This window comes from Rhincodon typus, chromosome 35 (assembly GCF_021869965.1).
Source record: "Rhincodon typus isolate 14 chromosome 35, sRhiTyp1.1, whole genome shotgun sequence".
Classification (NCBI taxonomy): Eukaryota; Metazoa; Chordata; class Chondrichthyes; order Orectolobiformes; family Rhincodontidae; genus Rhincodon; species Rhincodon typus.
The window spans coordinates 20,540,227-20,562,143 of NC_063366.1; the positions used below are offsets into that span (position 1 = coordinate 20,540,227).

Here is a 21,917-nt window from a genome sequence, read left to right on the forward strand (position 1 = left end):
TGAGAAATGTTTCCCATTCACAAAAACACCCATTGACCATTACCCTTTATTTCCTGTCGCTGAAGCAGTTTTGGATCCAACGAACAGGTTCGAGAAGGCTGGCAGCAGTCCCAGTGTCAGCTGTGAGTCAGTTGTTCTTACTCCCTCCTTTAAGTCAAGAGATTGTGGGTTCAAGCGGCACTCCAGGACATGATCATAAAAACCCAGACTGACACTCCAGTGCAGCACTGAGGGAGTGCTGCAGCATTAGAAGTATACTCTGATCAATGTGATTTTATCAAAACATTTATTTGATCCCTTGTTTTTGCCACCTTCAGAGATATCAGTCCCTCCAGTAGTTCCGTTCTCATTTTGATTATACTTAGGCACCCACAACTCCGTAACAGTTATGTTTTGAAAATGAATATGGTGCATTGGTATGAATAAAGATTCTTCATTTATCATTTACAGATTTAGTTTGCATGAAGTAGGAATATTCTGATGCACATTGTAATTTCCTGTAGATCTACACTTTTTATAAAATGCGCAGCCAGAGATGCACATTTGATTATGTCAGATAGCTCCCACTATATGCTCCTGCATCATTTTTAGATAGGTTTAATAGCTAACTACATGAGCAATAATAGTTGGGTTAGCATGAGGTATATTAAATTATGTTGTTTGACACATGAGCCATAGAGGTCCACAGGAGAAACAAACACCCTTTGGTCCATTGAGTTTGTGTTGGTCCAAAATAACCACCGAAATGTGTTTTAATCCCATATCCCGGCACCTGGCCTTGTATGCCTTGGCCTCACAAGTGTACATCTGTATACTTCTCAAATCTTATGAGGATTTCTTCCTCTACCATACTTTAGTGAGTTCCAGATTCCCACCACCCTGTGTGTGAAAAAGATTTTCCTCGCAACCTGTCTAAACCTCCTGCCCCTTACCTTAAATCTCTGGCTCCAGTGATTGATTACTCCACCAAGGTGAAAAGTTTCTTCCTGACTACTCTGTCAGTGTCCCTCATCTTTTTATACATCTCAGTCATGTCTCCACTCAGTATCATTTGCTCCATGGCAAGTAACTTCAGTCCAGCAAATTTCTATTACTTGCCAGTTTTGGAAGAGTCATAGATACCCAATTTGTAATTAATTATAAACAGAGAGGAGAAAAATATGAAAATTGGGAAGGCATGCAATGGAACTACATGGAAGCCTACATGTGTATGTCAGTACATGTATTGTATATTTCAGTATATTTATGTGTTATGCTGGTACACGTGGAGGTACCTACCCAAATGTTGCCGTTCTAGTTGACTGCCCAGTGTGCCTGTTGATTGCTGACTCTCCCCAGTGTCTATGTTATTAATGTAAATTCTCCGGTAATATTTTAGACAGCTACGATATTTTATTCCCTGGATCTGCTGACGCTGGATTTCTGAATTTCCGGAATGTTTCTCCTGCTCCAGATTCTCATTTGGATCTTTCATGGTAGGGAAGTAAATTTGAAAGATAACAGAAACCTGTTTTCTCTTTCATATTTTGTTGTTGGGATCACTTGACAAGTCATTGCACCCTGAGCTAAAATTTCCTCTGTTTCTCACTTTTCGTGTTTCTCTATTCCTCGTTTCTGTTTTTTGGCCCTCTGTCTCCAATCTCCATCTCCATACCTCGCTGTCCCTCTGCCTCCCCCTCTCTGCCCCTCCCTGCCTGTCTCTCTGTTCCTCCCTCTCCATCTCTATCCCTTGCAGGCTCTCTCTCTCTCTCCCTCTTTCTCTGTTAAAAACAATAGTATATAGCTGTAATAACCTGAGTGATGAGCAATGGATCTGATTCTCTCTCCAGTGGCTACTACAGAAGCAGTGGTAGATTTTGCGGTGATGGGATCACTTGAACCCATAGTTGGGGTTTTCAGGAGCAACGTTGTCCTGGAATGTCAATTGGTGCCAGCCAGAATCCCACAGAATATGGAAGTTCGCTGGATCAATGTGGCATATGGCTACAACTCACCTGTCCACATGTACAAGGAGGGAGCGGACGATTTGATACACCAGCCCTCGGCCTACAGAGGCCGGACCGAACTGTTTCTCGACAAAGTGGCACAGGGGAATGTCTCTCTTAGGCTCAAGGATGTCCGAGTCTCCGACAGGGGACAGTACAAGTGCTTTGTGGCATCTGATGAAAAACACCGGGAGTTTAAGCTCATGCTGAATGTGACAGGTTAGTGACCATTTTGGAAACACCCTATTTGACTTGCTCAGTGATGAGTTTGTTGAGGTAAAGGACATTGACCTAGACCTTGATGGAATGCAAATAGTTCGAGACCCCTACAGGATCGACACTGAGAGGCTGTTTCTGCTGACGGAGGAATCTAGAGCATGGGCGCACAGTCTCAGGACAAGGGGATGATCACTTAGCACTAAGACGGGGAGGAATTTCTTCAGCCTGAGGGTGTTTAATCTATGGATCTCATTGCCGCAGAGGGCTGTGGAGGCCAAGTCATTACGTGTATTTAAGACAGAGATTTATGGATTCTTGACTGGCCAGGGGATCAAGGGTTATGGGGAGAAGGCAGGAAAACGGGTCTGTGAAACATATCAGCCATGATTAAATAGTGGAACAGACACGATATATCAAATGGCCTAAATTTGCTCATATATCTTACGGTCCAACACTTAGCCCGTAGACCTGAATGCTTTGGCATTGCAAGTGTACATCTAAATATTTCTTACATGTTTTGAGGATTTCTGCCTCTACCACCCTTACAGAGTTCTGGGTTCCCACCACCCTCTGAGTGAAAATATTTTTCCTCACATATCCTTGAAACCTCCTACCCCTTCCCTTAAATCCGTGTCCACGGGCCATTGATCACTTCACCAAGGGAAAAAAAAGTTGCTTCCTGTCTACCTTGTCTTTGCTCCTCATAATTTAATGCATCTTCTAATCATTGTGTTTGCCCCCCTCCGTAGTTGCCTCTGCTCGAAGGAAAGCCACTCCAGTCTGTCCAATCTCTGTTCATAACTGAAACTCTTCAGCCCAGGCAACGTTCTGGTAATTCTCCTGTGCACTCTCTCCAGTGCAAAATGACATCCCTCCTATAACGTAGATTCCGGAAATGCAAACAGAATGTCTGAGTGGTTGTTTTGGATGTGGGGAATGCAATTCCGCAGACTAAATGATCCTATAAGAGAAAACATGTTTCTTCATCTCTGCCTTAACTGTAAAATCATGTACTTTTAACTAAAAGCAAAGTATTGTAGATGCTGGAAACCTGAAATAAAGACAGGAAGTGCTGGAGAAATTCAGCAGGTCTACCAGCATCCGTGGAGAGAGAAACCAAGTTAAGATTTCAAGTGTAATATGGCTCTTCAAAGAGGGAAATATTCAGAGGATTCCATCCATTCTTCCCATCTGGGATTGAGACTTTACTTCTTTGAAACTTTGGTCTAGAGTTTTGGTCTTCAGCATAATTGCCAGTCCAGTCTTAACTTACTCTTAAAAAAATTGTGTCTTTGGTCTGAGTTGAATTACATAAGTTTCAGGAAAATCCATTTGTGATTTGCAAAACACTAACCAGCTCATGTGCACCTGCAAATATGTTTAGTCACCGAAATTTTGAACAGAGACTGGAGTCTACCTTCTGAGGTTATGCGCTTTTTATTGGAAGGTTAGAGGTGTAGACTATTTTCTAAATGGGGAAAAGGTTTGGAAATCTGAAGTACAAAGGACCATCGGAGTCCAAGTCAGGATTCTCTTAAGGTTAACATCCAAGTTCAACCAGCAGTTTGGAAGGCAAATGTAATGTTGGCATTCATTTCAAGGGGATTAGAATACAAGAGTAGAGATGTGCTGCTGAGGCTGTATATGGCTCTGCTCAGACCTTATTTTGAATATTGTATGGGGTTTTAGGCCCTATATCTAAGGAAGAATGTGCTGGCATTGGATGGGGCTCCAGAGGACATTATAATGATGACCATGGGGATGAAGAACTTTTCAAATCAGGAGCAGTTGAGGACCCTGGGTTTGTACTCGGTGAAGTTTGCAATGATGAGGGTGGGGTCTGATTGAAATTTACAGGATATTGAGAGGCCAGGATAGAATTTCTACTAGTAGAGGAGACTAGGACCCAAGGGCTCAGCCTCAGAGTGAAAGTATGACTCTTTAGAACTGAGACATGGAGGCATTTCTTTAGCCAGTGTGCGGTTAATCTGTGGAAGTCATTGTCACATAGGGATTTGGAGACCACATCATTGAGTCCATTTAAAATAGAGATAGATAGACTCAGAGGGAGATCAAGGGTTATGGAGAGAAGACAAGAGAATGGGGTTGAGGAACATATCAGCCATGACTGAATGTAGTGCACACTCAATGGGCTGAATGACCTAATCCTGCTCCTAAATCTTATGATCTTTTGGAGTATTCCAGATTCAAATCTGGTTAAAGTTACTTTAAAACAATGCCAGAGAACAATTTTCTGGTGTACGCAGGTCAGCTTCATAGTGAATTAAATGTTTCTGCAATGTTTATGAGCTTTTAAAAGGTCCTGTTCGAGAGTTTTAAAAAACAATGTTGATCCTGTAGCCTCTTTGAAGGCCCAGAAACGAGGACCATTTGTAGAAACTTTGTCCTGATGAATAATTTGACTATGGGTCATTCCTGTCTGGATTGTCCCTCTCTCATCTCTCTGAGTGCAGTGTCTTCTGCCCTCCCCCAACTTCTTGCCCTGACAGATTGTGATCGAATCGTGGTTGCCCTCCAGAAAGTACAGGTCAGCTGCGATCTGACTGAGTGGTGTAGGGAGGCCATAACAGGCTTTGCGGCCAACTCCCCTTCCTGATGTCTCTGTGATTGCAGGTACAGGCCGCCAGCCCAGGATTGAGATGGAGGGCCAAACGGGGGATGGCATCAGACTGGGCTGCAGATCCGAAGGGTGGTACCCAGAGCCACCCATCCTGTGGACGGATGGAGACGGAGAGAACATAGCAGCCCAGCAACAAACCACATACCAGCCGGACACTCAGGAACTGCTCACGGTCAGCAGCTTCATCGAGATCCCCAAGCAGTCCACCAACAAGTACACTTGTATCATTAATAACATGATCCTGGAGGAGAAACAGGAGGCTCACATCCAGATTGCAGGTCGGTCACAGTGGGAGAAGACCTTCACAGATACACAGCAAACTGGGGGCAAGGATATGAATCTGATTGTAGAGAAATATATAAAATCCTGAGGAAACTCTGTGATTGAAACTGGCTCCTTGTGGCCCTGTTTAGCCAGAAGTGTCAAAAAGAGGCCCCTCATGGCTTTGGCTTGCCTCTTGTGGCAACAAAAGGCATTTCACGGGAGGGAGAGAGAGAGTGATGGAGCTTGAGGAAGAGTGTGAAGCTGCAATAGATGGAGAAGGAGTGGATGTGATGCAGGTTCAGGGGAGGGAGTGAGTGTGGTGGAAGTTGGGAGGGAGAGGGTTGAACGGAGTTTTCAAAAAGGGAGAGATGTGATGAAGAGAGAGAGTGTGGGTGATGAAGGGAGAGGGAGATAGTGGAATGGAGGTTGGGAGGAGGGAGACGAGTAATGGAGGGTGAGGCGCTGATGAAGGGGGAGGGGTGATTGAATTTGGGTACATAAGGGGCATGGATAGGTTGAAGGGTCAAGGTCTTTTCCCCAGGGTAGAGCAGTCCAAAATCAGAGGGTGTAGGTTTAAGGTGAGAGGGAAAAGACTTAAAAGGGACCCAAGGGGCAATGTTTCATGAGAGGATGGTGCAAGTATGGAATGAGCTGCCAGAGGAGGTGGTGGAGGCTGGTACAATTACATTTAAAAGACATTTGGATGGGTATATGAATAGGAAGGGTTTGGCGGGATTTAGGCCAATTGCTGACAAATGGGACGAGATCAGTTTAGGATATCTGGTTGGCATGGTTGAGTTGGAGTAAAGGGTATGACTCCTTATCATTCTAAAGGGTGTGACAATGGGTTTGTGTTAACTTAAATAGCTGAATGGTTCATTTTCTTACTCTCTCTCTCCTCACTGTCCACCCCCTTCTCCTTTCCCTCAACCCCGATCTCTCTCTGTCTCTCTTCTCCCTTCTCACCCTCTCCATCTTCCACCCCTCCATCTTGCCCCCTGTCCTCCTCAAACTCTTATTTTCTCTTTCTTTCTCTCGTCTCTCTCCCTCATTCTCCATCCTTCCCCTCTCCCTCTCTCCTCTGTGTTTATGCCCTCCCCCTCTCTCACTGTCAAATTTGTCTCTCCCTCTCCCCCCTTCCCGCTTATCCTTGCCATCTCCTGCTCTGTCTCTCTTCTCTCTCTCTCCCTCTTGCTTACTACCTCTTCCCCCTCCCCCTCCCCCTCCCCTTTCCCTCACAATCTTCTCCCCTTCCTCTCCTCCTCCCTCTCATTCCCTCTCGCTTCCCCCATTCTCCCTTACACCCACACAACCTTTCCCCTCTCCCTTTCCTTCTCCCACTCTCTCTCCTCTCATTCTCTCTCCTCTCTGTGTCCCTCTCTTCCCCTCCCCTTCCTTGCCTTCCTCTCACCCCCTTCCCTTTCTCTCCACACAGATTCCTTCTTCCCCCATGTTTCCGGATGGCAGATAACGTTCTGGATCCTGTTTGCTCTGATTGTTGCATTAGTCACTGTCGCAGTGTGGTACCTTCGGAAATTACAGAATGAGATTCAAGGTGATGACCTCTGCTCCAACACTGACAACTTTTCTTTAAGAATAGAATACTGCGTACAATTCTGGTCACCCTTCTGTAGGAAGGCTGCTGTTAAACTTGAGAGGGTCCAGAAAGGATTTACAAAGATGTTGCCAGGACTGGAGAGTTCAAATTATAGGGGGAGGCTGAATATGCTGGGACGTTTTTCCCTGGAGTGTCAGTGGCAGGGGCCATCTTATAGAAGTTTATAAAATCGTGCGGGGAACGGATAGTGTGAATAGCTAAGGTTTTTTCCGAGGGTGGGGGAGTCCAAAACTAGAGGCCATTGGTTTAAGGTGAGAGGGGAAAGATTTGAAAGGGACCCGAGGGGTAACTTTTTCACACAGAGGGTGGCGTGTGTATGGATTGAGCTGCCAGAGGAAGTGGTGGAGGCTGGTACAATTACATCATTTTAAAGGCATCTGGATGGGTACATGAATAGGAAGGGTTTAGAGGGAGGAGCAAATTACAGCAGATGCTGGAATTTGTACCGAAAACAAAAAGTGCTGGAGATCAGGCAGATCATAGCTGGTCAGGCAGCATCCATGGAGAGAAAGCAAGCTAACGTTTTGAGTCTAGATGACGCTTCATCAGAGCATCATTTAGAGGGATGTGGCCCAAATGCTGATGAATGGGACTAGGTCAGATTGGGATGTATGGTCGGTATGGACGAGTTGGACCGAAGGGTTTGTTTTCCAGCTGTATGACCCTGATGAATCTATAATAATCCATAAACGGAACCTAATAATTTGTTAACACAAACTAAAACAGACAGTGCTGGAAATATTCCACAGATCAGGCAGAATCTGTGAAGAGAGAGACCCCAAGTTAATATTTGAGGGGAAATAAGGATTTATTTTTAGTGAGGTGTGTAATGAGGAACCTGTTCATGACAGTCCGATACTGACACCATCTCCAGAGGTCATGGTGCCCATTGGATTCATTCATTTATTTGGTTTTCTTTTCTAGGCCTCAGGAAATCTGAAGATCTTTATGGTAAGTGATGTTTCTTCAGTCTGTGGGACATGTGCTGATGTTATATTGACTCTCGCTGTTGAGAAATTTCACACTGTCACCCTGAACTTTACCGTTTCTGTCTTGAGAGGGGCCAGACCCCTCCTATATGTTACTGACCACAACAGTCTCAGGAGGCTCCCTGTGTCAGTTCCTAATCCTACCCTCAATTATCTTGTCAGGGTATTCTATGAGTATAAATCCTACCTGTAGGGGGTAGGTGATGGCCTCGTGGTATTATTGCTAGACTATCGCAACCAACTAATGTTCTGGGGACCTGGATTTGAATCCCACCACTGCAGATGGTGGAATTTGAATTCAATAAATTTAAAAATAAGTCTGGAATTAAGAATCTACTAAACACCATGAAACCTTTGCCGATTGTTGGAAAAACCCATCTGGTTCACCAATGCCCTTCAGGAAGGGAAATCCGCCACCATCACCTGGTCTGGCCTACATGTGACTCCAGACTCACAGCATGTCGTTGACTCTCAATTGCCCTCTGAAATGGCCTAGCAAGCCATTCATCATAGATTCCCTACAGTGTAGAAACAGGCCTTTTGGCCCAACAAGTCCACAGCGACCCTCAGAGCATCCCATCCAGACCCAACCCCTATCACCCACCTAATCTACACATCCCTGAACACTACGGGCAATTTAGCACGGCCAATCCACCTACCCTGCACATCTTTGGACTGTGGGAGGAAACCGGAGCACCTGGAGGAAACCCACGCAGACACTGGGAGAATGTGCAAACCCCACACAGACAGTCACCTGAGAGTGAAATTGAATCCAGGTCCCTGGCGCTATGAGGCAGCAACGCTAACCACTGTGCCACCGTGATGCCCCATTCAGTTGTGCCAATCGCTACAAAGTCTTAAAGAAATGAAACTGGGTGGATCACCTGATATCGACCTAGGCACCGGAAAAGACAATGGCAGAAACAGCCCTGTCGATCCTGCAAAATCCTCTTTGCCAACATCTGGGGGTTAGTGCCAAAATTGGGAGACCTGTCTCAAAAACTAGTTAAACAACAGCCTGACATAGTTGTACTCACAGAATCGTGCCTTAGAGACAATGTTGCAGACACTACCATCACCATCCCTGATTATGTCCTGTTCCATCTGCAGGACAGACCCAGCAGAGGTGGTGGCACAGTGGTATACAGTTGGGAGGGAGTTGCTTTCGGAGTCCTCAACATTGACTCTGGACCCCATGAAGTCTCATGGCTTCGGGTTAAACATGGGCAAGTAAACCTCCTGCTGATTACCACGTACCTCCCTTGGTTGATGAATTGGTACTCCTCCATACTGAATAAGTCTTCGATGAAGCACTGAGGATGGCAAGGGCACAAAATGTACTCTGGGTGGGGGATTTCAATGTCCACCACCAAGAGTGGCTTGGCAGCAGTGCTACTGATTGAGCAGGTTGGGTCTGAAAGGACATAGCAGCTAGACTGGGTCTGTGGCAGGTGGTGAGGGAAAAACATACTTTACCTCATCCTTACTAATCTGCCAGCCGCAGTTGCATCTGTCTATGACCGTATTGTAAGAGTGACCATTGCACAGTCCTTATGGAGATGAAGTCCCACCTTCACATTAAGAAGAACCTCCACCTTGTTGTGTGGCACTATCACCGTACTAAATGGGACAGACTTCACACAGATCTAGAAACTCAAGACTGGGCATCCATGAGCCGCTGTGGGCCATCAACAGCAGCAGAATTGTACTACAGCACAATCTGTAACCTCATGGCCCAGAATATCCCCCACTCAACCATTACCATCAAGCCAGGGGATCAACCCTGGTTCAATGGAGAGTGCCGGACAGCATGCAAGGAGCAGCACCAGGCATACCTGAAGATGAGATATCAACCTGGTGAAGCCACCAAACAGGACTACTTGCATGCCAAACAATGAAAGCAGCAAGTGATAGACAGAGCTAAGTGATCCCACAACCAACGGATCAGATCTAAGTCCTGGAGTCCTGCCACATCCCTTCGTGAATGGTGGTGGACAATTAAACAACTCACTGAAGGAGGAGGCTCCACAAATATCCCTATCCTCAATGATGGAAGAGCCCAGCACATCAGTGCAAAAGATAAGGCTGAAGCATTCGCAGCAACCTTCAGCCGGAAGTACCGAGTGGATGATCCATCCAGCCATCTGCAGTGGTCCCCAGCATTACAGATACCAGAGTTCAGCCAAATCCACATGATATCAAGAAACGGTTGGAGACACAGGATACTGCAAAGGATACGGTCCCTGGCAACATTCCGGCAATAGTACTGAACACTTGTGCTCCAGAACTTGTCATTCCCGGAGCCAAACTGTTCCAGTACAGTTACAACACTGGTGTCTACCCGATAATGTGGAAATTTATCCAAGTATGTTCTGAACACAAAAAGCAGGACAAATCCAACCCAGCCAATTACTGCCCCATCAGTCTACTTTCAATAACCAGTAAAGTGATGGAAGGTGTCATCAACAGTGCTATCAAGCAAAACCTACTCAGCAATAACCTGTTCAGTGACGCCCAGTTTGGGTTCCTCCAGGGCCACAGATCCTGACCTCATTACATCCTTGGTTCAAACATGGACAAAAGAGCTGAATTCCAGAGGTGAGGTGAGAGTGACAGCCCTTGATATCAAGGGTGCATTTGACTGAGTGTGGTATCAAGGACCCCTAGTAAAACTATAATCAATGGGTATCAGGGGGAAAAATCTCCGGTGGTTAGAGTCATACCTGACACATAGGAAGATGGTTGCAGTCATTGGAGGTCAATCATCTCAGCTCCAGGACATCTCTGCAGGCCCAACCATCTTCAACTGCTTCATCAATGACCTTCCCACCATCACAAGGTCAGAAGTGGGGATGTTCGCTGATGATTGCACAATGTTCAGCACCATTCGTGACTCCTCAGACACTGAAGCAGCCCATGTTCAAATGCAACAAGATCTGGACAATACTCAGGCTTGGGCTGACAAGTAGCAAGTGACATTCGCACCACACAAATGCCAGGCTATAACCATCACCAATAAGAGACAATGTAACCACCGTCCCTTAACATTCAATGATGTTACCATCACTGAATCCCCCACTATCATCATCCTGGGTGTTATCATTGACCAGAGACTCAACTGGACTCACTGCACAAACACAGTTAGAAGAGCAGGCCAGAGCCTAGGGATACTGCGGTGAGTAACTCACCTCCTGACTGCCCAAAGCCTGTCCACCATTCTACAAGGCACAAGTCAGGAGTGTGATGGAATACTCCCCACTTGCCCTGGATGAGTGCAGCCCCAACAACACTCAAGAAGCCTGACACTATCCAGGACAAAGCAACCCAATGGAATTTCACTACATCCACAAGCAACCACATCCTCCACCACCAATGCTCAGTAGCAGCAGTGTGTACTATCTACAAGATGCACTGCAGAAATGCACCAAAGACCCTCAGACAGCACCTTTCAAACCCACAACCACTTCCATCTAGAAGGACAAGGGCGGCAGATATGTGGCTACACCACCACCTTCAAGTTCCCCTCCAAGCCACTCACCATCCTGACTTGGAAATATATCGCCATTCATTCACTGTTGCTGGGTCAAAATCCTGGAATTCCATCCCGAATGGCATTGTGGGACAACCCACAGAAGGAGCTTCAAGAAGGCAGCTCACCACCACCTTCTCAAGGGCAACTGGGGACAGGCAATAATTGCTGGCCAGCCAGCGACACCCACATCCCACAAATGAATAGGAAAAAAAACCATGCAACCCCATGCTCCAAGACTCTCTATCCCTTTCTGTCTCTTCCTCTCTCATAACTCTCTCTTTCTCCCCTCTCTTTTGCCCCCCTTGCCCCCACTCTTCCCCCCACTCTTTCCCCCTCTCTCTTCCCCCCCTCCCCCCTCTATCTCTTTCCCCCTCCATCTCTTTCTGCCACATCTCTTTTTCCCCACCTCTCTCTTCCCCCCGCTTCCCACACTTCTTCCCTTTCTTCCCTCTTCTTCCCTTTCTCCCCCCTCTCTCTTCCCTCCTCCCTCTCCTCCTTCTCCTCCTCCTCTCTCCCTCTTCCTGCTTTCTCCCTCCTCCTCCTCTCTCACCCTGATCTTACAATGTGAGAGTGGGCAATGTGATTTAGGTGATGCATGCTGCATTGGGAATGGGACAGGGTTCAGTGTGAGAGGTGAAGGGCTGTGCTGATTTAATGTTTTCTTTTGATCTGTTACAGAACATCAAAAGCTGATGGAAGAAGTCGGTGAGTAACCATTCAAAGCAGAGTTAAATGTGATGGGAGTGGGAAATCCATATCATCACATCTGGGTGAAGAACATTTGTGAAACTGTAATTCCAGGTCTGGTGATATAACGGATTACAAATAGATTGGGTTTGAAGGTCACCATGGCGTGAATAATAAGAAAGATTTGCATTTCTATGGCACCTTTCACATTCTGAGGATGTCCCAATGTTCTTTATTGAAAGTGACGTACATAAAAAACAAGGACTGGGAGCATGAGTCGGCCACTTGACTTGAGCTGTTTCACTGTTCAGTCTGATCATGATGAATCTACTTCCCTGCACTATCCCATGTAAAGACTCTACCATTTTATTTTTCGGTATTTTGGATTGATGTGGTAAAGAATTCTTAAGATTCACAACCCTTTAAGTGAGGAAATTCTCTTCATCACAGACCTGAATGGGAAAGATGGATTTCAGAATGGCCAGTGAGTTAGCTTTGAGAATCTAAGGAGACTGTCAATACAGTACAATATTAGAATGGTCAGTTTCTGTCTGTTGCAAAGGTGAACTCTATGGTTCACCCATGGGTGAACTGAGGTTCCGTCATGAGCTTCTGGCATCAAGTCACAATCCAAGACTTGGGCACAAAGCTGTTGCTGACACTTCAGCGCATAGCTGAGGGAGTGCTACACTGTCAGAGGCACTGTCTTTTACATCAGACTTTAATGCAAGACTTCGCATGCTTTTGAACATTTCGTAGCTCTTAGCTGTATCTCTAGGAAGAACAGAGAACTTCTCCCCGGAGTCCTAGCCAATATTTAGCACTTTATAGTGGAATCACAGGAATCTGTTGATTTGGTAATTGTCCTGGTTACTGTTTGTGGAATCTTGCTGTGCATGGATTAGTTGCTGCAGAAGGATACAGTACAGAAGAGGCCTTTCAGCCCATCAAATCTATACTGTTCTGTTTCCTTTGTGATGAGATATGCTTTTGTGAGGGATTTGTTTTGTCTTGGTTTTTCTTAGATGGGACATTGTAAACCTGGTGACGAGGTATCTGCTCCTGGAAAGCAGAGTAAATAACTTTGAGTTTATTTTTATATTAGGCAAAAGAAGCATGAATGTGTGGAGTCAGGCTCACACAGACCAAGGGTTTTAGTCTTAGTTTTGCTTTCACTTGTTGAAGTTGGGGTTTTGGAATGAAGCTGCTAAATACAGTCTCTCTCTTTAGAGCTGCAAATGCTTGAGTTTTCTCTCTGCTGCTAGATTCATTCTGTCGGTGTTCCTTCTCCTGGACTGGAGGACATAGCAAGTGAGGGAAATCTGTTTTACCGAACTTGCCTTTGAAAAGGGTGTGTTTATGGGGTGCTGCCATATTAGAACATTTGATGAGCTGTAGTTAAATGATATATTATTTTATTAAGTCTTGTAGGACAATTATTCTTTGCTTTGTTTGTATTTTAGCTGTAGTATAGGAACAAAGTATGTTTAGCTTAAAGCCTAGTAATTTGAACAATCAAATCACATCTTCAAAGTAGTGCATTACCTTGCCTTGAAATAAGATAAAAATTAAGGTCTATGCTATCTCCTTGATATATTTGAGGGGGTTTGAGTCTGGTCCATAACACCTTAATTCGACAGTTCTGTTTCTACAAGACACTGGAGGACACACTGTAACTGTTATTTAAATCCAAATTAATCCTCCGTATTTCTCACATTGATTTTTTTTTAAACTTTCAGAGCAAGAAAAAATGAAGGCAGATAAAGGTACGTGATCAGAAACCTAGGGATGGTGGAGGTGGTTCCATTAATACCCTGATTGTGTGTCTGTGTGTCCGGGCAGTTCACAGCACATCCAAGACTCGGGTCAATTTCAAACGGAGATAACAAATGGTCATTTTATTTGTCATCTCACTGAGGTGTTTTCACTTTTTTGCAGAGTATGGAAGACTTCACCAGGCGCTTGGTAAGAACCTGAAACCAATTGGATAAAGGTGATGGAAAAGACGGAGTTGTGGATTGATTAACCCCACAGTAAGAGAATGGGAAAGCAATGGGGAAAGCTGGATGGTAACTCTGACTGGGACCAGACCCTAGTAGGAGAGAAGCAGTTTTGGAACAATGTGGAACTCATGCAGATCCTCCAACGGGTCTGCTGTAAAGTGGGTGATGGGTGAGGGAGTGGGTTTGAGCCTGTGTCATTCTGGGAGTAAGAGTAAGACAAGAGTTGACCTGGTTACTGTCAACTCTGAATCACATTGTTGTTTGTTTTTCATTTCAGTGATCGCTAAGCAAAAAGGGAAACAAGGTGAGTTATGAGAACACACATTATTTGGATTGTAATATTTTATTTCAGTGTCAGAATGTCTGAACACTATTTAACAGGTTTGTAAAAAACTGTTAATGGCCTTATCACAAGTTGTTCCATTAAAACCAACACCAAATTATAATGCTCTCCTGTGACTGTGTGTGAAGTGGGCGAGCTAATTTAGCCAATTCTTCAACGTGAGCTGTTCACATTCACCGATCTCAAAACTGGGATCCTCGAGAAGCTGTTTTCCCAGGAATTTCCTCAGCTGATATCAACAGATCTGCGGATATCTGGAAATACATGCCGGTTGAAATGAGCAAGTTTCAATATCAACAGTCTTCAGCTATTTATTAATAGTGCAATAAGACCACTGGCTTCACCAACGCCTAAAGTGCTCGCTGATCAAAACCGTCAGCAAATGCTGGAAGGACAGAGTCAGCATCGGTTTCAAAAGAAGCACCGAGTTTATGCGGGTAGAGTCTAATCAGAGCATGATCGGCAAATTACTCTCCAGATTCCTGCGATTTTGTTGACTTTGATAAAAAGACTTATGAAACTTGAGCAGGATGCCTGAAGCTCATCGCAAGGTTCTAACCAGAGGGATAATCTTAACAGTAACATTTACTCCTCCTCCTCCCTGCAATTCAACGAATCACATGTCATTTTTTAAAATTTGGGCATGTGTTTGTGAATCAGTCGCTGATTTCACAATCGATTCTCTTCACAATTCTACAAATAGCCAAATAAAGTAACGTCTACCATATTTCAGTATTTTCTAGTTATTTCTAATCTTTGACATTCTGATGTGAGGAATACAAACCTCACTACAGCAGGAGAACAATGCATTCCTGACAACACACAATTTCATCTAATTCTACACACCCTGACTGGTTTCTGACATTTTAACCTGTAAACTTGTGGCCATCCAACACTCTGCTGCCCATGTCTTCACTCATCCTAAGTTCCACTCACCTGCTTACTGACCTACATTAGCTGCTCATTAAACAATGTCTCCATTCCTAATTTCTCATTCAAGTCTTGCGGTCCCTTCATGTCCTTGCCCTCTCTACTCTGTAACTCTGAGATTCCTGTGCTCCTTTAATTCTGGCCTTTTGCACACGAAAAATTATAATGTTCCTTCATTGGAGAATGTAATTTCAGTTGCCTCAGTTCCAAACTCTACTCCTGCATCCTCATCTCACTTTCATCCTTAAAACACATCATAAAAACGTCCCTGTTTGATAAGCTTTTAGTTACCTGTCATATTTTTATTTATAATATTTGAAGCATTTTGAGATGTTGTTGAAAAACAGCCACTTTATAAATGTAAATTGTTGTTGTGTAAAATACATGCAGTGTATTATCTGACAAGTGAGCAATGTCACACAAGGATCATTCAGATAACAATTTCTTTTAATTGCTTTTTTTTTCTAAACTATATTCTCTTTCAAAAAATCTCTGATTGGGTAATGATTTTCAGTTTTTCAGTGACTTTTTTGATATAATAAATGACGTGGTTTTGCCTTGTCTGTTTTTCTCTTCAGAATGTAAGGAGCTTCAGCAGGAGTTTGGTAAGAGATTATTTCCAAATCATAAACACTCTGGGATTGGGTTTTCAACTCATGTTCAGCACTGGTTTCTTCACTAGCATCACATGGCCATTAAAAGCTAAAAGCCATGTGGAGGACTATCCCAAGTTTGTTTCTGGTGCTATCAGCTTAAATGGGTTTGTTGTTGCTGGATGTATCTAAGGGTATTTGATGGGAATAGTGTAGTGAGAGCTTTACTCTATATCTAGCCCATGCTGTACATGTCCTGAGAGTATGCGATGGGACAGTGTAGAAGGATAAGGTTTACTCTGTTTCTGACCTGTGCTCTACTTGTCCTGGGAGTGTTTGATGGGGACACTGCAGACAGAACTTTACTCTGATTCCAACCCTGTAGTTTACCTGACCTGGCAGTGTGTGATGGGATAATATAGGGGAAGCTTCACTCTCTGTATAGTCCATGCTATATACCTGTGAATATTTAATGAGACAATGTGAAAGAATGGGTTTTACACTGTATCTAACCTGTGCTGTACCTGTCCTGACAATGTCTGATAGGGACAGTGTTGAGGGAGTTTAGCGCTGTCCTGTCTTGGGTCTCCTGATACTGCTAATGTTTTAATTTTGTGCCCTGACTCTCGGCCTCAGACTCTCGCCCAGATAGTGTAATATTTTGGTAAGGTTAATGACAGACACAATGATGGTATGTGCTACCTGAGATGGTCTTGCTTGCCAGGACAGTATTGAGTTAACCAATTAGCTCTTGCTGCCCTTTCCCTCTGAGGGAGTGGTGGGGATGGGAATTGGGAAACGTTGGATTACGTGGATCTCTGAGGAATTAAGGTTCCACACTGACATTCCTGGCAGGGACGGGACAGAACAGTGGGTGGTGGAATGGATAATCTCATCGCTGACCTGTGCAGGGTGAGGGGAGACCTGAACAGTGTTCACACAAAGTGGTGAAAGCTTCTGGAAGCTTCTATGCTTTAATATCTCTGTTTCTTTATCCTTTTACAGAAAAGGAGAAGGCCGCCATTCATGCAGGTAAGCAAAGAGCTGAGGAATGGGAGTTTCTGCTGGAGGAGAGGACTAGCAGATGTGTTACCAATTCTGATCTGATGCACTCCTGGAGGTTTCAACTTGTGACTTTGTGCCTCCAATTCCTTGTAACCAATCAAGCAGGCCTTCCCTATCCCCCACTTTGTTTTAAGAGTTCAAAAACATTCAAATAATCCACACAATGTGTAATGTCTGTGAGCTCCCATTCCTGGGCATTGGTCACTGTGACAAAGATATTTGCCAGTCATTTCTGGAGAGTTGATTCCCTATGGCAGGGAAGGATGAGCAGTAAAGATCTGTTTATGTTACAAATATTTAACCTCTGGGTTAATGCCTTCTGGTCACCTCCCTACTCTGGAGGGAAGTGAGACAGAGTCATAGAGATGTACAGCATGGAAACAGACCTTTCAGGCCAACTCGTCCACGCTGACCAGATACCCTAAAGTAATCTAGTCCAATTTGCCGGCATTTGGTCCATATCCCTCTAAACCCTTCCTATTTATAAATCCTAAATGTTGTAATTGTACCAGCCTCCACCGCTTCTTCTGGCAGTCCATTGCATACACTCACCACCTTCTGTGCAAAAAAATTGCCCCTTTGGTCCCTTTTAAATCTTTCCCCTGTCATCTTAAACCTATGCCTTCTAGTTTTGGACTCCCCTACCCTGGGGAAAACATCTTGGCCACTTACCCTCTCCATGTCCTTCATGATTATATAAACTTTTATAAGGTTACCCCTCAGCCTCCAACGCTCCAGGGAAAATAGCCCCAACCACTTCAGTGTCTCCCTGTAGCTCAAACCCTCCAACCCTGGTAACATCTTTGTAACTCTTTTCTGTACCCTTTCAAGTGTCCCAACACCTTTCCTATAGCAGAAACTCTTCACTCCCCAGCAAACACCAATGTTGGCCTGACCCAATGGTGACCCGGGCATTTGGACAGATGATTTCTGATGTAGGTGGGGGCTTGCAGAACGGATACAGCTGGCACAGAGAGCAGTCCAATGGATCGATGTTGCACTACCCACTGCTCCAGCTTGTGGTGGTTGGTGCTACCACTGGCCACTGCTGGTTTCTCACAGACCGAGTGAGACCAGCTGATGGAGACTGAGCTCAGAGCAGAGAGTTCAATGTAGAGTGCAGAGGGCAACAAAGAATACGAGATGAAGAAGATGGTGACATTGTGAAATTGAGGTTTGTAATTGATACTTCTCCCTTGTCTGTTACAGAACATGAGCAGTTCAAGAAAGAAATTGGTAAGTGGTTATATCGAATTTTAAATTTACATTGATGGTCACTTCGAACAAAATGCATATTCGCTGCGGCTGTTTCTCAGTCTGTGCTTGGACAGGGGGCTGTTTTCTCAGTCTGTACTCAGACTGGGGGCTGTTTCTCAGTCTACGCTCAGGCTGGGGGCTGTTTCTCAGTCTGTGCTCGGCCTGGGGCACTTTGTCAGTCTGTGGATGGGTTGGGGACTGTTTTCTCGGCCTGTGCTTGGGCTGGGGAGCTGTTTCTCAATCACATTATCAGTGTTGAGGAGCACACATTTTAGCCTTGCTTTACCCTTTTCACTAGCACTGTATAAAATCTCACCTGGTTTATTGTTCCATGTTGTTGCTAAGCTCTTGATTCTGTCTTACAGATGAAGTGAGGGAGTCAGACAAAGCAGGTATGTGACTGTGTGTGGGCCTTGAGGAGTAAACTTCACCTCTACACTGGGATGGGGAGGGGACTGTGATGGTGTATGCTCTGACAGAGAACAGGTAGAAAACCCGGACACAGCAAATGCTTCTCTCTTCACTAATTTTTATTTTCAATCTCTCAGTCTCACTTTCTTTTCATGTTTTTTCTCGCTTTCCTCTCCCATTGTCACCCTCTGCTCCTCAGCATCTGTTCCTGTCTCTCTGCTCTTAATGCTCCCCATGTCCTTTCTTTCTTTCTCTTTTTCATTCCTTCTCTTTCTATTTCTTCTGATCTCCTTCTTTGCCTTCGCTTTCTCTTCTCATGTTTCCCCATTGCCCCCTCTCTTCTCATCCTACTCATATCTCTCCATCTCCCTCTCTCTTCTCCTCCTAGTCATGTCTCTCCATCTCTCCACTTTGTTCATTCCCTCTTCCTCTTCCTATATTCTGTCTTCTCAAATCTCTCTCTCTCTGTATTCTTTGTCCACTTAACTCTGTCTGTCTGACTGTCTTACTCTGTCTGCCTGTCTGTGTCTCTCTTGCTGTCTCTGCCTATCCATATCTCTCTCTCTCTCTCTGTGTCTGTCTCTTACCTTGTGCAAAATGATTGGTTAGTGATTTAAAACAGAAAGTGCTGAAGAAAGTCGGCAGGTCTGGGAGCATCAGTTGAGACAGAAAAATAGAGTTACAGTTTGTTTCAAATCGACGTCATTATCTTTGTGCCATCATTTGTAAATCACTTGGTAAAGTGTTAGAAGATAGTATATGAACACAGGTCAGTTAATTTCCGTTTGAAGTCAGCATTTGGAAATGTCTGTTGATATTGAAATTTTTACGTGTTGGTAATATCTTATAGTCAATTGTTTATAAAATCATTCATTTTGTTTGAAGATGTTAGTTTTCTTGCTCTAACTATTTCTGATCATTCCTTACTTGCAGATTATCAGAAGCTACTCACTGAATTTGGTGAGTTAGTTGTCAGTAAAAATGTGACTTCGTCTTCAGCTTGGCTACAGTTAGTAAATAAGCATAAAACCAGGTTCTGGTCTGGACCATTCTTTTCCTCACTCGGGTATAACAAGCTTGGAATGACTGGTTTCCCTCCTGATGTTGCAATCAACCTGTCTCCTGACACATATTTGTAGACAGAGCTGCAGACTTTCATGACAGTATGAACATCTAGAGATCACCATGGCTTCAAATGGTGGCTTTGTGAAAAATGACCTGAGTATTGGACCCCTCGTTTTCAGCTGAAATTGTAGAGTTTGAAATAATTCAAACTCTAGATTCACTTTGAATTGATCATGTGAGATTCTTCACGTCCCAGTTCATGATCATGGATTGGATTTTTAATTTGCATCAGGGTGGCAAGGCTAGCTTTTATAAAATGATTCTGGGCAATGGGTCCAATTTCCATCTCTTCATGTTTCGTTTGAGATGGAAACTCAGGCAATTCTATAGCAGGTGGCTAATCCTCGAGTGCTTCTGGAAAATATACTCTTACATGTTCTTTATCAAATATCTACATGTCAACAGATTTGAAGTGGAGAACTTCTGAAACTCACTCCATGGTGCCGCTAGATGGCTAGATGTTGACGTAGGAAAATAGAATGGGAACTGCTGGCATCGGTATTTACAATGTTGATCAGAAATGCTGCCCAGAGGTCAGGACATCACACCCTCGCAAGACTTTCTTAACAATGCATCAGTTGTTGCTGCCATAACTTAAAAAACATGTGACTTTTATTCATTTAGAAAACTCTGGCATGAAAAGAAAATTTGTTGATAATGCAAAATCTGTTGAGTGGGTTTTATTCACACTTATTAATTTCACTATTTCCTTTTAGAGCAATGGAGACCTCTGGTCCAGTCAGGTATGTTCTCTGTTTGAACGCACTTGAAAAAAAAATCTTCACTTGTTATTTCTATAAATGATTTGGATGTGAATATTGGAGGTATGCTTAGTAAGTTTGCAGATGACACTTGGTGGTGTAGTGGACAGTTACCTCAAAGTACAACGGGACCTTGATCAGATAGGCTGATGGGCTGAGGAGCGGCAGATGAAGTTTAATTTAGATAAATGTGAGGTGCTATATTTTGGAAAGGGAAATCAGGGCAGGATTTTTAAAATTAATGGGACAGTCCTAATGGGGGCGTTGTTGAACAAAGAAACCTCAAAGTACAGGTTTATAGTTCCTTGAAAGTGGAGTCGCAGGTCGACAGGATCATGAAGAAGACATTTGATACACTTGCCTTTATTGGTCAGTGCATTGAGTATAGGAGTTGGGAGGTCATGTTTTGGCCATACAGGACACTGGTGAGGCCACTTTTGGAATGCGGTGTTCAGTTCTGGTCTTCCTGATATAGGAAGGATGTTCTGAAAGTGGAAAGGGTTCAGAAAAGTTTTACAAAGGTGTTGCCAGGATTGGAGGGTTTGAGCTGTAGGAAGAGGCTGAATAGGCTGGGGCTGTTTTTCCCTGGAGTGTCGGAGGCTGAGGGGTGACCGTATAGAATTTTATAAAATCATGAGGAGCATGGATAGGGTGAATAGCCAAGATGTTTTCCACAGGATAGGGGAGTCCAAAACTAGAGGGCATAGGTTAAAAGTGAGAGGGGAAAGAATTCAAAGGCACGTAAGGGGCAATTTTTTCACACAGAGGGTGGTGTGTCTATGGAATGAGCTGCTAGAGGATGTAGGTGGAGGCTGGTACAATTACAACATTTAAAAGACAGCTGGATGGATATATGAACAAGGATATGGGCCAAAAGCTGGCAAATGACACTACATTAATTCAGCATATTTGTTTGGTATGGATGAGTTGGGTTAAAGGGTCTGTTTCTGTGTTGTACAGCTGTATGACTTGAATGAATCTATTAGCATATGTGCATTGTTTGATGTTTGTCCAGGATAACGTTGAAAAAAGTAGAATAGGAGGGTGTGAAGATCAAAATTATGTTAATCGCTACTTTTACTTAATTTAATCCAAGGGTTTTGTGTTTGTGTGTCTTTGCCCGTCACTACCCACTGTGGGTCAACCTCATATCCTTGGTTTACTGAAAACCACAATGTACTTTGGCTGTTGTCTTATTTGAGGGTATTACAGATTATTAATTACAGATGTTACTGTTTTTGCAGAGTGGAACAGGATACGGAGCCATGCAGGTAAGATTCTCAATGTATAGGACTGCCCTAACCAGGAACATTTGTACCAAATTTGTGTGTGTGTGTGTCTGTGTGTGTGTGTGTGTGTGTGTGTGTGTGTGTGTATGTGTGTGTGTGTGTGTGTGTGTGTGTGTGTGTGTGTGGGCATGGGTGTGGGCAGGCATTGTCATGCACGAGGAGGCTATCTACATCAAACTAGCTGACCGGAAAACACTCCCACCCT

General features: G+C 44.1%; 1 protein-coding gene across 1 annotated transcript in view; it reads left to right on the top strand.

Annotated features, from left to right (window-relative positions):
• Positions 1 to 21,917, top strand: part of LOC109919029 — a 63,583-nt gene that overhangs the window by 36,635 nt on the left and 5,031 nt on the right. Inside the window, exons 13-27 of the mRNA XM_048616671.1 lie at positions 1,830 to 2,204; positions 4,839 to 5,123; positions 6,545 to 6,664; positions 7,652 to 7,678; positions 11,927 to 11,953; positions 13,675 to 13,701; positions 13,874 to 13,900; positions 14,216 to 14,242; positions 15,790 to 15,816; positions 16,810 to 16,836; positions 18,079 to 18,105; positions 18,492 to 18,518; positions 19,471 to 19,497; positions 20,379 to 20,405; positions 21,668 to 21,694. Coding sequence (XP_048472628.1) covers positions 1,830 to 2,204; positions 4,839 to 5,123; positions 6,545 to 6,664; positions 7,652 to 7,678; positions 11,927 to 11,953; positions 13,675 to 13,701; positions 13,874 to 13,900; positions 14,216 to 14,242; positions 15,790 to 15,816; positions 16,810 to 16,836; positions 18,079 to 18,105; positions 18,492 to 18,518; positions 19,471 to 19,497; positions 20,379 to 20,405; positions 21,668 to 21,694 — 1,104 coding nt within the window. The remainder of the gene's footprint in view (positions 1 to 1,829; positions 2,205 to 4,838; positions 5,124 to 6,544; positions 6,665 to 7,651; positions 7,679 to 11,926; positions 11,954 to 13,674; positions 13,702 to 13,873; positions 13,901 to 14,215; positions 14,243 to 15,789; positions 15,817 to 16,809; positions 16,837 to 18,078; positions 18,106 to 18,491; positions 18,519 to 19,470; positions 19,498 to 20,378; positions 20,406 to 21,667; positions 21,695 to 21,917) is intronic.